Source organism: Lutjanus erythropterus, chromosome 6 (genome assembly GCF_056507025.1).
Source record: "Lutjanus erythropterus isolate fLutEry1 chromosome 6, fLutEry1.hap2, whole genome shotgun sequence".
NCBI lineage: Eukaryota > Metazoa > Chordata > Actinopteri > Lutjaniformes > Lutjanidae > Lutjanus > Lutjanus erythropterus.
Window position 1 is genome coordinate 24039842 of NC_139322.1, and position 14417 is coordinate 24054258.

Genomic DNA, 14417 nt, shown 5'->3' on the forward strand with positions numbered 1-14417 from the left:
TTTTTTTCCAAAAATTGTGATTTGGTTCTGGTTGCACGATTTGGATGTTGCACTTGGCCATATTGCAGTTTCGATAATATTGCAGTTAATTGTGCAGCCCTAATAGATGGATAGATACAACATACACTGCATTTATCTTATTTCTTTTTATCATGTAACAAATTTATCTATATCACCCCGTTACATAAAGAAGCAAACAAATAATTAACAAAAATAAGGAGGATAAGATGATGGGATATGGACTAACATGATAAATAAATAAATATATAGGAGAAGGAAGATGAGGGTGACAATGATGACAATATTTTCTCAGATACACATTTGAAGGACCAGACCTGATAATAGCTAACGTGGAACCAGATGATGAAGGCACGTACACCTGTCAGGTCATCACTAAGCTGGACATGGCTGAAGCCACCAACACCCTCACGTTATGTGGTAAGATCACTGATCCTGTACTGTATTTTCAAAGACAAGTAAGGCTCTGAGTATGCAGGACCAAACAATATACAGTCCTGGGCATCACAGAAAGTGTTGCCATAACAAAAAAAAACTTCTAATCTAAAATTAGAGATGTGTTGCTTAAGGTTGTAGTGTAGAGATGTGCAGTGTGCAGGTACAGTAGTTGTGGTAATGATGTTATTGTTGCCCCCCTCAGATCGTCCAGACCCTCCAGCCAACCTCCAGATCACTGACGCCAAGGATCGTGCAGTCACACTCAGCTGGACTCCTGGAGACGACCACAACAGCGAAGTGCTGGGTACAGTACAAACAAACACACACACTTAGATGCACGGAAATCTGCAAACATCTGTCAATGCTCTGTCGATCAGTTTAATGCTTAAATTGCTTTTTTTGGAAAAACATTCACATGTTCATTTAAAATAATAAAAATAAAACACACTAAGTTTGTTAACTGTTAAATAAAATTCTGATAAATTATATATCTTATATGTACATTTACATTACATTTACATTTTATATTTTTAGATTTCACTTCAGATATTACTGAAGGTTGTTAAAAATGGATAGAGTGAGCTGCTGATAAACATGATAAAAAAAATAATGTTATATTCTCACTCATTTATTCTATCAAGTCAGCTAAAGTTTAAACTTACAGGTTTAACATGGTCTTGGTCCAAATCTGAAAAAAAAAAAAAAAATTTGACTGTGAAAATGACGCCTGAACTGCTTTGATATGGATAGTGATTATTTTTTTAGTTTTCGTTAGTAGTTTAGAATTATTTTTTTATCTTGTCTGGACTTTTTCATCAGTGCGACTAAGTGAGGATATGCATTGACTCCCAAATGCAAACAAAAAACTTTTCATCTTGTCTAACTACAACACTCAGAGCAACAAACCCATATAATTTATCTCCATCTGGCAAAATGAAAGGTTGTTCTGTTTTCATTCCTTGGACAGGATTATTATTTGATCTGCAGCATCAGACTTTTATAACACTCGAAGTGTTACTGAGTGTTTATATTTATGTTTCTATCACTTCATTATTGTTTACCTCCTGTCTTTATCCATGCCTCCTTGACTCTCTCTTCCTGGATCTGCAGAGTACGTGGTTGAGTTTGAAGACCAGGATTATAAGGAGAGGGGCTGGGAAGAGCTGAAGAGAGTCGCAGGAAACAAGAAGCGCGCTACCCTCCCTCTGTGGCCCTACATGTCCTACCTTTTCCGGGTCATTGCCATCAATGATGTGGGCAACAGCGACCCCAGCATGTCATCTGAAATCCACAGCACACCTGCTGAAGGTTAGAGTCACTGTTATGTAACCACGTGTTTTCATTCTGAAGGGTTCTCAACCTTTTCGAGTCACAACTCCCCAGAGTAATCAGGTGGTTAAATTAATTAAATAAAATTTCTTCTATGACAAAATATATCACTGGTACAGGTGATGTAATGTAAAAAACATTCCCCAGTATGTTAGTTATTTTGAGCTGGTTTATAATTGTAAAGTTCCCATGACGTCAAAATCAAAAGTGTCACTGCCAGTATCTAGTCCAACAACAACAAAAAAATTGTGTTCTAGACGTTCTTGGGTATTATTTCAGAGTTTGCCTTTTCCTGGAAAACAATTTGAAACTGTTGATGACTCATCCTGCAGTCGGGGGCGTTATTAAATTTGCGTCAAATGAAATGTTTTCTCGCTTATGATGCAGCAGAGCAAGCACACTGCAGGGACTGGGCCTCACTCTACAAAAGCACAACTTTCTAACTCTTTTCACTGATTTGGGTGAAACTGGATCATATTTTATTGATGAAATATTTTCTGGTTTACCCATTGACATTCTGTGGCTGCTCAGGTTCAACTCTCAGTCAGAGGGAGTACAAGTTAATTACAGAGTTTACTGATGGAGAGATGAAGTAAGCTTTAGCAGCTTACTTGTTGCTAAAGTAGCCAACTGTAACTGTTAGCTGTTATCTTCTTTGCGGGCAATAGAACCAGCCTCTGCAGCCTCCCAGTGAACAGAACAGCTCACCAGAACAAGCACAGCCTCCAAGACTGACAGGAAATACAGCACAAGGTCCTACTGAGGTGGTGGCACCGATGGCGAGCTGAACTAACGACAGTAAGCTCGGTTAGCACAGCGCTATCAGCTACTGTAAATGCCAGTTAATGTCTATGACAGCTGCTTCTCTACCCGCCTGTTTTACAGGAAACACATTGGCAGTAAGCACTCTGTTGGCTGTTTCATTGGAACTTGTTGGGGCGGTGACTGTTACGTTTGTTGAGACCAGCTGTATTTTTCACACTGGGTGTTTGTCCCATATGTTCAATGTCATTAAGGGGGTGACGTCAGTGAGAGCTGATTTCTTACTCTCATCCTATATTTTTTTCTATTCCCGACAACCATCTGGAAACCCCTGAAATTATCTTGCGTCCCCCAGGTTGAGAACCACTGCTCTTAATGAACCACAAATGACACCATACTGAACTTGTTTCCAATCACAGTTCCAGACAACAACCCTGAAGATGTGAGGAGTGAGTCCACAGACCCAGACACACTGGTCATTGCCTGGAAGGTACATCTGTTTCCTGAAAATATCTGAAGCAGCATCAATTTCTTTTTCTTCTTTTTTTAAGGGTTGACTGCTGTTCTTGTCACTGCAGGAAATGGACAAACGTAACTTCAATGGCCCTGACTTCAAGTACCAGGTGCTGTGGCGGCGAGTGGTGGGCAGCGGGCCTACCTGGCACACCAACTACACAACAGCACCACCATTTATAGTCAGTGACGTTGGCAGCTACTCTGCCTTTGAGATCAAAGTTCAGGCTGTCAATGAGTATGGAGAGGGACCTGAGCCAGACCCTGTCATTGGCTACTCAGGAGAAGATTGTAAGACATAAAAATGTACCTTTTCTTTTAATGGGAATATTTCTACTTTGTATTCTTTCTCACATATCACCCTCCTGCCTATCGTTGTGTCTCAGTTCCCTTAGAGGCTCCGATGGATGTGGGAGTTGCACTGATGAACAGTACGACCATCACAGTGACCTGGGCTGCAATAGACAGAGAGTCGGTCAGAGGACGCCTGCTGGGATACAGGGTACTGATTCTGTATCTCCTCTGTTGTTTGGTCTAACATATTCAGCCCCTGTCCTCATGAATAATACATACGTTGGGTTTACAGCGGAGGCAGATAGATCTCAGCTCTGCAAGGGCCTCAGAGTTCTCTTTAGTTTCAAGGTTGTGAAGACTAGAGTCTTTTTCATTTTAGATGATCTCACCTTCAAAATGAATCACACTCCAGCCGCACTGCTGCTTCTCTTTCTCTGGGTTGGCTCTTTGATGCATGTTCCATTCAACACCCGAGCCATACTCTGTATTTTTTTCAAAGTGCTTTTAGAAAACCAAGTTTTAATGCTGCCATAAAAATGTATCTTCAGTTGTGATCACTCGATACCGTCATGATATGAAACAAAATAAAGGGACAATTCTGCCCTTTTCATGTGCATGTCCACTATGTGTTGATGTAGGTATAATGAACTAAAGCAATAATGTCCTCAGTGCTGCTATATTGACAGAGAAAGCAGAGCTCTCCAGTGCTGTTGATGTTAAATATGAACTATTTCAGCTTGGGTTTCTAGTTTCTTTCTCGGTAGACAGGGGAAGTGCTAGATGAGTATTTTGGTAACCTAACATTATATTTTAGCCAACAAAGTGATAGCTTTGTTGGCTAAAATATAATATCTGTGTGAGCTGAGTGCTGTGAGTTATCCCCTTACTCCCCTGATGTGTTTTTCAGAGCAGCAGCTTGTGAAGACTGTTAAATTAGCCATATAAAAATAAAATGATGCAATTCGGCCAAAAAAAGTGCCCAAAAAAACCAACCACCAATGGACCCCTGATCGCTGATGTATTCGTTCAGTCGTCCAACCTTAGTAGCCGCTGCCAGAACAGCTCTGCAAGCAGGTGAACTCAGCTTTCTTGGTCAATGAAGCACACACCAAGGGATTTATTGCAGGACTGGACATCCTCATCAAAAATGCTGAATTTTCCCCTAACTATAAGAAGTATATGAAAGGTTTCAAATTATGTTTGGGGTCCAGATCTACTTGACCAGAACTGGATCCAGGGGCCACCACCGAGGCCGGAGGTCCAGGGAGCCGGAGAGTACTGTGATGGTGGAGACGGTCGCCAATGAGGAGATGAAGGTGATCAGTGATCTCAGACCGTACTCCCATTACGACCTGGCCGTCACTGTGTTCAACAGCAAGGGAGAAGGACCCCCCTCTGAGATGGTGTCCTTCAAGACTGATGAGGGAGGTGAGAATGAAAAAGAAGGGGGGGAAATCAGGGATGGAAGAGGGATGTTGGCAACAAGACTGGAATGAGGGGAGGAGATGAATAAAGTGGGTAAAGAGATTTAATTACAGACAGGGAAAGACAAAGATGGAGCAACATAGGAGGAAAGGAGGGGTGGATAGTGGGTTACAACAGAGGAAATGATACTGATAGCCAGACAATGGCTGGGTGGAGGGCAGATGGCGACATGGAAGAGGAGGAAGGTGAAATTGATGCATGGATAGATGTTATTGACCAGGCAGGTGTTGGGGGATAAAGGTGACAGTGGATCAAAAGAGTATCCAGCAATAATGCATTTTAAGCTGAGTGGATTTTAATCAGGCCTTTTGTTGCTGCTAGTTCCTGGTCCTCCCTCCTCCCTGATGTTGGACAGTCCGTCAGAGACAGAAATGACTCTTCACTGGACCCCTCCTAGTCAGCCTAACGGAAACCTCATCGGATATCTACTGCAGTATCAGCAGAGTGAGCATCGTTTACACCCTCATCCCTCAAAATAACCACTGGTCTGTACTCTGTACTGTACTCAAGTAGAAGTACTGTCACTTTACTGAAATATTACTCAACTACAAGTCAAACTACCAGTGTTAAAGAAGCATTTAAATAAAAGTGGTATTAAATGCATTATCAGTAGCAAGCATTTAATAAAAAGGGTCTCCAAAGTTGGATCTTACTTCAGTTTTACTCAGTACTTCATTATTTTTTAAGAGTAACTAAGTAGATTACCAAGGATGAGAAGAATCAGATTACATGTATTTAGATTACAAAAAATACCTTTAATCAACACAAATTACGGTTGAAATTCTGAGTATTTAGATTTTAATTACATTGTCAAAGATTACTTGAATACATTTTGACTACATCTTGAAGTACAGCAAATTTAAAATCATGAAAAAAATCATGATATCCTCTGCCCTATGAAGTCATGAAAAATCTGATTTACAGACAATGGAGTTTTCATTCTTTTTTAGTTACATTCAAAATGGAGGATGAACATGCTGAATAAGTGCTGCTCTTGCTCTGTAAAAGCAAAGTCTTACATGTGGCAAATTTCAAAACAGCAACAGAACAACATCCTACATGATGGGCAATACACACAATATACCTTGTTCCATTATTCCTGTGAATATTCTCATTCATCCAGGTCATAGTTATCTTAAGGGATTAAATCGATCGCAACTGGACTGGTAAAATTGTCTTAGAAGACGTTTCGCCTCTCATCCGAGCAGGCTTCATCAGTTCATGCTCATCAGACTAGATAGGACAGCTCTAGTCTGATGATTGTTCATTATTGTTTTTGTTTTAGTAATTAGATTTGACCAGTGATGCCTCTTTATGAGCTACATAAGCATCCATCCACTATGCAGTTATTCTTAATGCCTGTTCCCAGGTCAGATTCAAAGTTATGTTAGCCTGTTCGAAAGAAGCAGCAGGAAATCTTTCTGTAGATCATTTTATCTTTGACTTTATATTTTGTGGTTATGGTGGTGGACACACTACCACTTTTGTCCATGAAGGCCTCTAAAATCAACACAATGTGAAAGTTCTCTGTAGAAGACTAAAATTACAGTTTTGAATAGGAATTTAATAATACGAAAAACTCAAGGTGCAATAAAAAGTCCATAATATGATATTTATTGTGATATTAAAAAAACAAAGAAAAATGACAACTTGAAAAAATACCCTTTGTTAGCTAATGAATCTGATGTACAGCATTTGTTGTTCATAAAAATTCATTTTTATTTTTAAGTTGAAGTGCCTCTGCTTTCCTTTTTTTAACGAAATAAAATTCAAGTAGCCAGCCATGGCAATGAATGTTTAAATTATGCATGAACAATTGAAAAACAAAAACAATGCAGCAGCCAGTAGCAGTCCTTTTACAAAATAAATTAATTAACCATGAAATATCACAATAGATATGTCCAGTACAATATTGAGACATTGTTTTTACTGCACCATATCAGTATAATGTTGTTTCCCTAGTATTGAAAAAAATGCTCATAAAAGTACCTAAAATTAATTCTTTCATAAGTGCTTCTCTGCTGCATCAAACACATCAGTAAAAACATCAGTAGTATGAATGACATCACACACAATACATTTCTAGATAAATCAATAACACTAGAAAAGTGTCAACAGCAGAGCCTCCTAATGAAGCTCATCAGTCAGTCACATGTCACCCATAACGATGTGTTGAAGATCAAGCAGTGATTGAATGTTTTTCTGGTTTTGTTGTGGTCAGTCGTGGAGAGTGATGACAGCCCCATGCAGGTGGTGACAATCGACGACCCCACAGTCACCCACCTCCCCCTGAAGGGCCTGGACCGCCACAGCCACTACCGCTTCTACCTGAGGGGGCGCACTGCTGCAGGAGATGGACAGCCCATCATGAAGGAGGGTGCCACCACGCTGGATGGAGGTACAAAGCTGCACCATCACACTTCTTTTCTCCTTAATGGCATAATATGCATAACAAACAATGTATAGACTCATATAAACATCCCTTTCAATCATCACTTACGACCCACAAGAAGAGTGTGGTGGCTATATCTGCAGAAACCCCTGTTTCAAGAAGGAATCCAACAAAACTGATAATAACATAAAGTTATATGACAGCTTATTTCAGGGACCTGTTGAGGTTAGACTAACTGTTGAAAGGTGATTAATAATGAATGAAATGTCTGTTCAGAAGCCATTCAAGATGATATCTTCTTCCAACAAGTAATTTATTTATTGTTGATTTCATGACATATTAAAGTATTTCAGCTATAGGTAGAAACTAGACTGTGACGGTAATGTTGTAGCCTACCTCGCTAATATGAAGCAGGCTTAATGACATAACTAGCCTTCCCATCTAGACTATAATCTAATGTGCTATAAAAGAAATCATTTTTGACATAATTTATTCCATACATTATTCATTTATCCCCATAAACGCCGCCATGTTACAGTTACGATCAAGTCAGAGTTACCTAAATCTGGACTCAGACTACACAAGTTTTGGGCTGGTTTACCTCAGATTTACCCTGCCCGAGAATCGGAGGAGAAATCAGGTCCAAGCTGATGTTTGTTCCAGATTATTTACGTAAAAATCTGGATGTTTATGTGAGAACATTACAAGCGGGACCACAATAGCTAATGAAAGAGACAAATCGACATGGAGATGGGGGCAGCTGAACAGCTGACGGTGTTGCAAAGCAACGGTAAACATTATAGCCCTTGAGGCTAACTAACATGCTACTGTTGACAGATATTAAACCTGACAGTTAAAATCTCACCTCCAGTTCTTGCTGAAAAAATGACAAGCTGTGTTGACTGCGTATCCCCAGCATTTTCTCATCCAGACTCTTTCATCCATCTGCTTTTGTTTTTCTCATTGCAAAAGCATTACCAGAGCAAGTTGTTGAACCAGGTCAGTCTCCATTTTGTGTACATCTGCTTCCCCATGAGATCACGTGAGATCGTGCTCCTTCTGGCATGATAATCTTAATAATATCCTTCAGTGTGTGATGCACCATTATTTTCAGATCTTGTAGTATGTGCATGTTTTAAATTAGAGAGAACACAATTTGTGAAGTTTCTCCTTATGTGCATGATGCAACCAGATTTCAAAAGTGGATAGGATTTTAACATTTCTGTAGTCTGAGCCCAGCATTACATTTTTCCTTACTTTGGTTGCTAAGGTCTTTCATGCAATGCTTTAAACAACTTTCCTTTAAGGGATTCCTTAAGACAAAATAAGAAGAAAACCTTAATTACATGAGTGAACATCTTAAGGAAACCTTAAAGAAAAGACTAAAGGGTGTTTAATGCAATCGATTTTATTTTGAAGAAACCTTGGGCTGTAAGGAGCTCCAAAGGTGAAAAACTGTCAGGAGGAGGTTTAAGAGTTTCTCAAGCTAAGGAGAAAGTGGATTAGAGGTTAGAGAAATATTGTCCAAATTCTGAATAATGAAATTCTACAGATTAGATTGTGATTGATTGTGGTTATTCTCATTAGCGATGCGTTCACATGACAATAATGATCAAGGTTATTTATATAGTACTTATATTAACAACATTATAACAGCAGAAATTAAAGTGATCAAAAAATATTAGATATTTGTGAAAATGCAATAGTGATGACTTGGATCTGTCTTAACCTTCATCAGCACTGTGATCACACAAACAATCACAGCACTTTCACTGTCCCATTTTGTGCCGCAGTTCATTTCATTTCCACTGGATGTCCACGCACACTGGGCTTCCCCCATTAATAACAAATATATTAAGTACTGAAATTACCAGCAAGGTAAATACACATTAGCAAATAAATCTAACAACAATCAGAATGTGAACAGGCTGCTCCACAAGTTAGCCTCTATTTTCAAACATTTTTTAGGCTACTTTTAAAATGTGGCTTACAATTTATTCAACAGAGATGTCCTGTAATATTATTCATAATTACACCATGTCTTAATAGAGACCAATTCTTTTATCTATCATCATCTATATTTTACAGTCCATTCTATGCCCATTATCACTGTTTCGTTTTTTTTTTTTTCTTTTTGCACCAGTCTCATTCTTTAAAAGCATGACTCATACCCAGCAACGGGGTCAACACACCTCTTCACTAAGATAAATGTTTTTCTTCTTTCCTTGCTCACAGAGTTTTCCAAAATCACTCCTAAGCTAGGACAACTTGCTATTTTTTTAGGCAAAGTTAAGAGCTACCTGAGAAAGAATGTTTGTGAATAAGGCCCCTTAAATGGATAGTTCACCCAAAAATGAAAATTCAGTCATTATCTACTCACCCTCATACCGACTGAGGGTTTAGTTTTTTAGTCCACAAAACGCTGCTGGAGTTTCATAGGAAAACAGTATGTCAGGGCTTTTAAGAAACTTTAGGAAGCTTTAGCAGACATGGATTAAACCACACAGTATGGAGGGATTGTATGTTTTGGGAGGTTTTTTTGTTTGTGGGTTGTTTTTTTTTTCGTTTGAAAACTGGTCACCATTCAGTTAAACTTTTAAAACCCAACCTTCGATCAGCATGAGGGTGAATAGACAATGACTGAATTTTCATTTTTGGGTGAACAATCTCTTTAACTTGGGCTTTTGTCGTACTTGATTAAGAATTTGATTCCTGTGTCTGAATGTCTCGCAGCACCTCCTGCCAACATCAGCCTGTCTGTGGGGGAAAACTCAGTGAACATCAGTTGGGTGGCCAAGAAGAGACACAGGAATGTTAGCTTCCAGATCCACTACCTCAACAAAAATGGTAAGGTATCTACACTAATGAGCGCACAAAGAAAACCTCATCGCATTCAAGCAGTAGTCCATCGTGGGAATAGGTTCACAATCCTAAACAATGTTCATGCGGTGTCTCTGCAGATGGCAGTAAATGGAGGAAGACGGAGAAGGTGAACTCCTCTCAGTCCTTCTACCAGCTTCAGGGCCTGACTCCAGGCTCTCATTATCACCTACGCTTCACCTACAGCAACACCACCTTCTGGGAGACTGACATCAAGACAGAAGGAAGAAGTAAGAGTGTTGTGGCTTCATTCATCCTTGTTCCTTTCATCTTCTCTGCTCTCTCCTCTGGGCTTCCCATTTCTAAATATAAAGCCTGATCCTGCTGAGGGTGTCTTGCAGTTCCCTCCACTGCCTGTGAAGTGCTTTCAAAGACGTGTGTGAAAAGAGAGCTTGGTTAGCCATATGAAATGATCCATTACTCATGTTTGTTTGGCGTATTGTGCTGTGTTCTTTGGTTCCCGAGCGTAATGCCACCCTGCCAGAATGCATAATGCCCTGTCTCTTTTGCTCCAGATTCGTCTCCGTCTTTTATCCTGTTTCTCCAACCTTTTTCATCCTTTTTACTCCTCTTGTACTTTCATCCTGTTCTCACATAACAAAAAACATCCTCTCTCTATTTTCCTTCTCCCTCTTTTTTTCCCACTGAAGGAGTGACGGTGGTGCAGCCAAGCTTTGCCACACAGGGCTGGTTCATCGGTGTTGTGAGCGCCATCGTGCTGCTGCTGCTGATACTGCTCATCCTCTGCTTCATCAAGAGGAGTAAAGGGGGGAAGTATTCAGGCAAGTGCAGTCTACCATGATGAGTGTTAAATGGATAGTTTGGATTTTTGAAGTGGGGTTGTATGAGGTCATTATTGAGGCTGAAGAATGCCATTTTAACATTAATCAACATTATAACATCAACATATTATAAACTGCACATGCTAGATGCAGCTTGACCAGCTGTGAGTATAATATGAGAAGTTTATTGCCTGTGTCTATCACTGTCTGACAGAAAGTAATATGGTGTTTTCAAAGTCATTCTACTTAAGTGAGACAGATCCCATATTGTGTTTGCGTTAAGAGGCTGCTGCTGTGACTGTGGCTGGCACGGTGCGCACCGCTATGTTGGAAACAGTTGGCCGAACACGTTTAATAATCACTCAGTTTAAAAAAAACTCTCTTACTCACTTGTTGTGAGATTTTGGAAGTATTCTTCAAGAACATTTGGCCATCTTTCTACAGTGGGGGATGCATCTTGCTGCCGCCAACTGTTGGAGGTAAATCCACCATATGCTGCCATGTCTGCCAGTATTTTACCCAGAAGAGTTTTGAATACAGTATGAATCCAGTGTTCTTGAAGCTTTGGGCTTTCACTTCGAATTTTGTCTGAGATTCCAAATGTCACAGCAAACCTCAGTCCAGGGCATTTGATCCCTCGTTAAAGCGCAACACACACTTTAATTTACTTTAATTTAAAAGGTAGAGCCACAAGTTACTGTACTAACTGCACTATTTTGTGCTCAGTGTGCTCAGACCTTAACACACAACATGCACACTTCTCCTTATCATGTCAATATATGAAGCATAATATAGCATATGCTATGACTTTATTAGTGGTCTTTTCAAGTGCCAATGACATTTTTAAGTATATGGCAATTTCACAGCTGCTTTTTCTGTTTGGAAACCCCATCTTGAACTTTGGCGAGGCATAAAACCCAATTCCCCCACGTAGCTGTTGCACATGTATAAGCTAAATATTGCTCTCTCCAAAGGCACCAGACTCCATTGACAAAAACGTTGCTAGTCGATGTGTGTCCAGTGTGACTTTGGTGTTTCAAAAGGTTAGTTCGGATTCACCAAAGTCACACAAACAAACAACTGAGGCGGTGGTAAACCAGCAATTCCTGTGTTCTGCAAGATCAAATCACTGTTTTTGCTAATGGAGTCTGGTGGCTATGGAGAGAGCAAAATTTGGCTAACATAACGGTGGTTTTCCATCAGCTATCTGACTACAAAGTAAAGTGATGAAAATATTCTAAATATGGTGTACACTTAAAACTACACTTTGGCTAAAATACATTTTGCTGCTGACCCTGTCTACAGCAGTACATTACTTAGCTTCCTACACAGGTACTGTAAGTAAGACACTGACCATGGATAAGTAGAATGTGCTATATTTGGTTGTCCCTCTAAGCCTGCATATAAGAACAATGCGGTGTTAGACTACTGCTGAGTCACTCTACACAACGCTTGTGGGTAACACAGGGCAGTCTGGAGCCATAAAGCTGTCTGATAATGAAAATGACACTGCAGTAAAAAAAATAAGCCAAGGAGTTACAGGAATGCACTGCAGTAAACAAGATCATTATTACTGGAAAGACATAAAATAAGATTGCACCACGTTTAAAAATCTCCCCAAATTGCTCCTGGTGTGATACACATAGTGGGTACAACCCTAAATAATAGGCCAGTGTTCACTTGGACAACTTTCTCCCTTGCAGCCTTCACATCAAACATGTAGTGAAACATACCTCTAAGCATACTTTTCCTTACTGTGATAGTAAGAACGAGGCCTCTGCCCTGAAAGGACTGTGAAATAATAATCACAGACCACAAGAGGAACTGCAGGCTGCAGGCCACCGTCTCACTGGTCAGAGAAAAACACCAGCCTTTCATCCTTTCCTCATGAGGGAGAAACACGCTGCTTGTCCCTTTTAAAGTAGACTTAATTGTCTGTGCTAAAAGCAAGGACTAATTGAATAATAAATACGACAATTTTGAGCAATTAATTATTTAAATTGTTTTGAATTTTAACAGTAATTAATGGCGGTAGTTATTACACTGATGAGACATTACATCAAACATCAAAGTATAAGCTGCATAAGTAAACACTTCACTCTGCAGATCAGTCCAAATCTTTTTGCTCCACATGCACAAACATCTTTTTTTCCACTTGGTGTTATCTTGCTGCGCGACAGAATGTCATTATTGATGTCTAAGACAGAGGCTTAGAGAGGAACATGGTTGAGATCTTCCTGATAATGAAATCCAACAATCTCCTCCTTAGTGAAAGATAAAGAAGAGGGTCCGATGGACTCAGAAGTACGGCCGATGAAGGATGAGACGTTTGGAGAGTACAGGTTTGTCATCTGAATGTTAGATTATGTTTATTTAAATTATAATTCCCATCATAGCCCTGACTCCCTCAGCACTGTTTGGCTTTCTTAACCCTTTGTGTTCCTTTCATTGTCCCTTTTCTCCCTGCTGCCTGCCCCTGCTATGCAGATCTCTAGAAAGGTATGCTGCGATGTGATTTGCCATCCCAAACCCAGTTATTTTTTTATCCCCTGCCAATGCCTTACCTGCCTACTGACTTCCTTGTAATATTTGGTATAATCATGGCGTTATCTACTATTTACAATTAATCTTACTTAATTAATTTATCTTCTTGTCTGTATTAATGATTTGATCTATGAAACATATGAAAACAGTGAAACATGGTCAACAAAAGTCTTGGTTTGTCCCACCATTAGTCCAAAGTCCAATAATACCCCATTTACTATAATATAAAACCAAGAAAAGTTGAAAATTTGCACATTTTAGAACCTGGAATTATCACATTTTTGGCATTTTTGCTTGAAATTTTACTTAAGACAAGGTACTACAGGTGAATAGGATAGTTTTTAACTAATATTTATCACCATTAAACTTCCCTAGTAGAAGATTACTGACATTAGGACAGTTATTTTTTGCATTACAATTATTCTGAAATGTTATCTCTTTTATCATTGCATAAATTAAAAAGTACTCACAACAAAAAATAAAAACAGACATAAAAAATGGTCATGTTTTTTTGGAATAAAATGTTATATAAATCAGACTTTGAGTAACATATGAACAAACTTCAGTGTAAAATTAAAGATATGTACTGTAAAGATATTAAAGATATGTATTGTAAAGTTCCATACATTTTTAGACAAAAAATAACAACAGGTAAACATGGTAAAATATTTTAACTGTTACTTACAATAAGACAATTATATTTTGCATTACACGTTTTGTGAAATTTTATGTTTAAATATGTATTATCTAATTAAATATGCATTGTTTTGAAGAAATTTTCAGGCCAGAAATCTGAACTAAAATAAATGTGTATTTTCTTTCCACTGCTGTGAAAGAACATGTTATAGAAGCAAAATAGGAAAAAAATGTCAATATAGACCCTGAGGATGCTTGATTAGTTGTCACCTCCATGTTCTTCAGACAAGCAAATGGAAGGCAAGATGGCAAAATGTTTTGCCTGTAGTCTCTTGTCTTAAGAG

At 39.0% G+C, this 14417-nt stretch overlaps 1 protein-coding gene across 2 annotated transcripts in view; it reads left to right on the plus strand.

Moving 5' to 3' along the window:
• l1cama (L1 cell adhesion molecule, paralog a) overlaps nt 1–14417 on the plus strand; it is a 33321-nt gene that overhangs the window by 17448 nt on the left and 1456 nt on the right. Inside the window, exons 14-27 of one of the 2 annotated variants that reach the window (XM_084721279.1) lie at nt 314–438; nt 659–760; nt 1567–1764; nt 2967–3037; nt 3126–3351; nt 3447–3562; nt 4566–4782; nt 5161–5283; nt 7061–7237; nt 9965–10078; nt 10192–10341; nt 10762–10893; nt 13163–13235; nt 13381–13392. In XM_084721279.1, coding sequence (XP_084577405.1) covers nt 314–438; nt 659–760; nt 1567–1764; nt 2967–3037; nt 3126–3351; nt 3447–3562; nt 4566–4782; nt 5161–5283; nt 7061–7237; nt 9965–10078; nt 10192–10341; nt 10762–10893; nt 13163–13235; nt 13381–13392 — 1836 coding nt within the window. The remainder of the gene's footprint in view (nt 1–313; nt 439–658; nt 761–1566; nt 1765–2966; nt 3038–3125; nt 3352–3446; nt 3563–4565; nt 4783–5160; nt 5284–7060; nt 7238–9964; nt 10079–10191; nt 10342–10761; nt 10894–13162; nt 13236–13380; nt 13393–14417) is intronic. The other variant, XM_084721280.1, reaches the window with a different exon arrangement.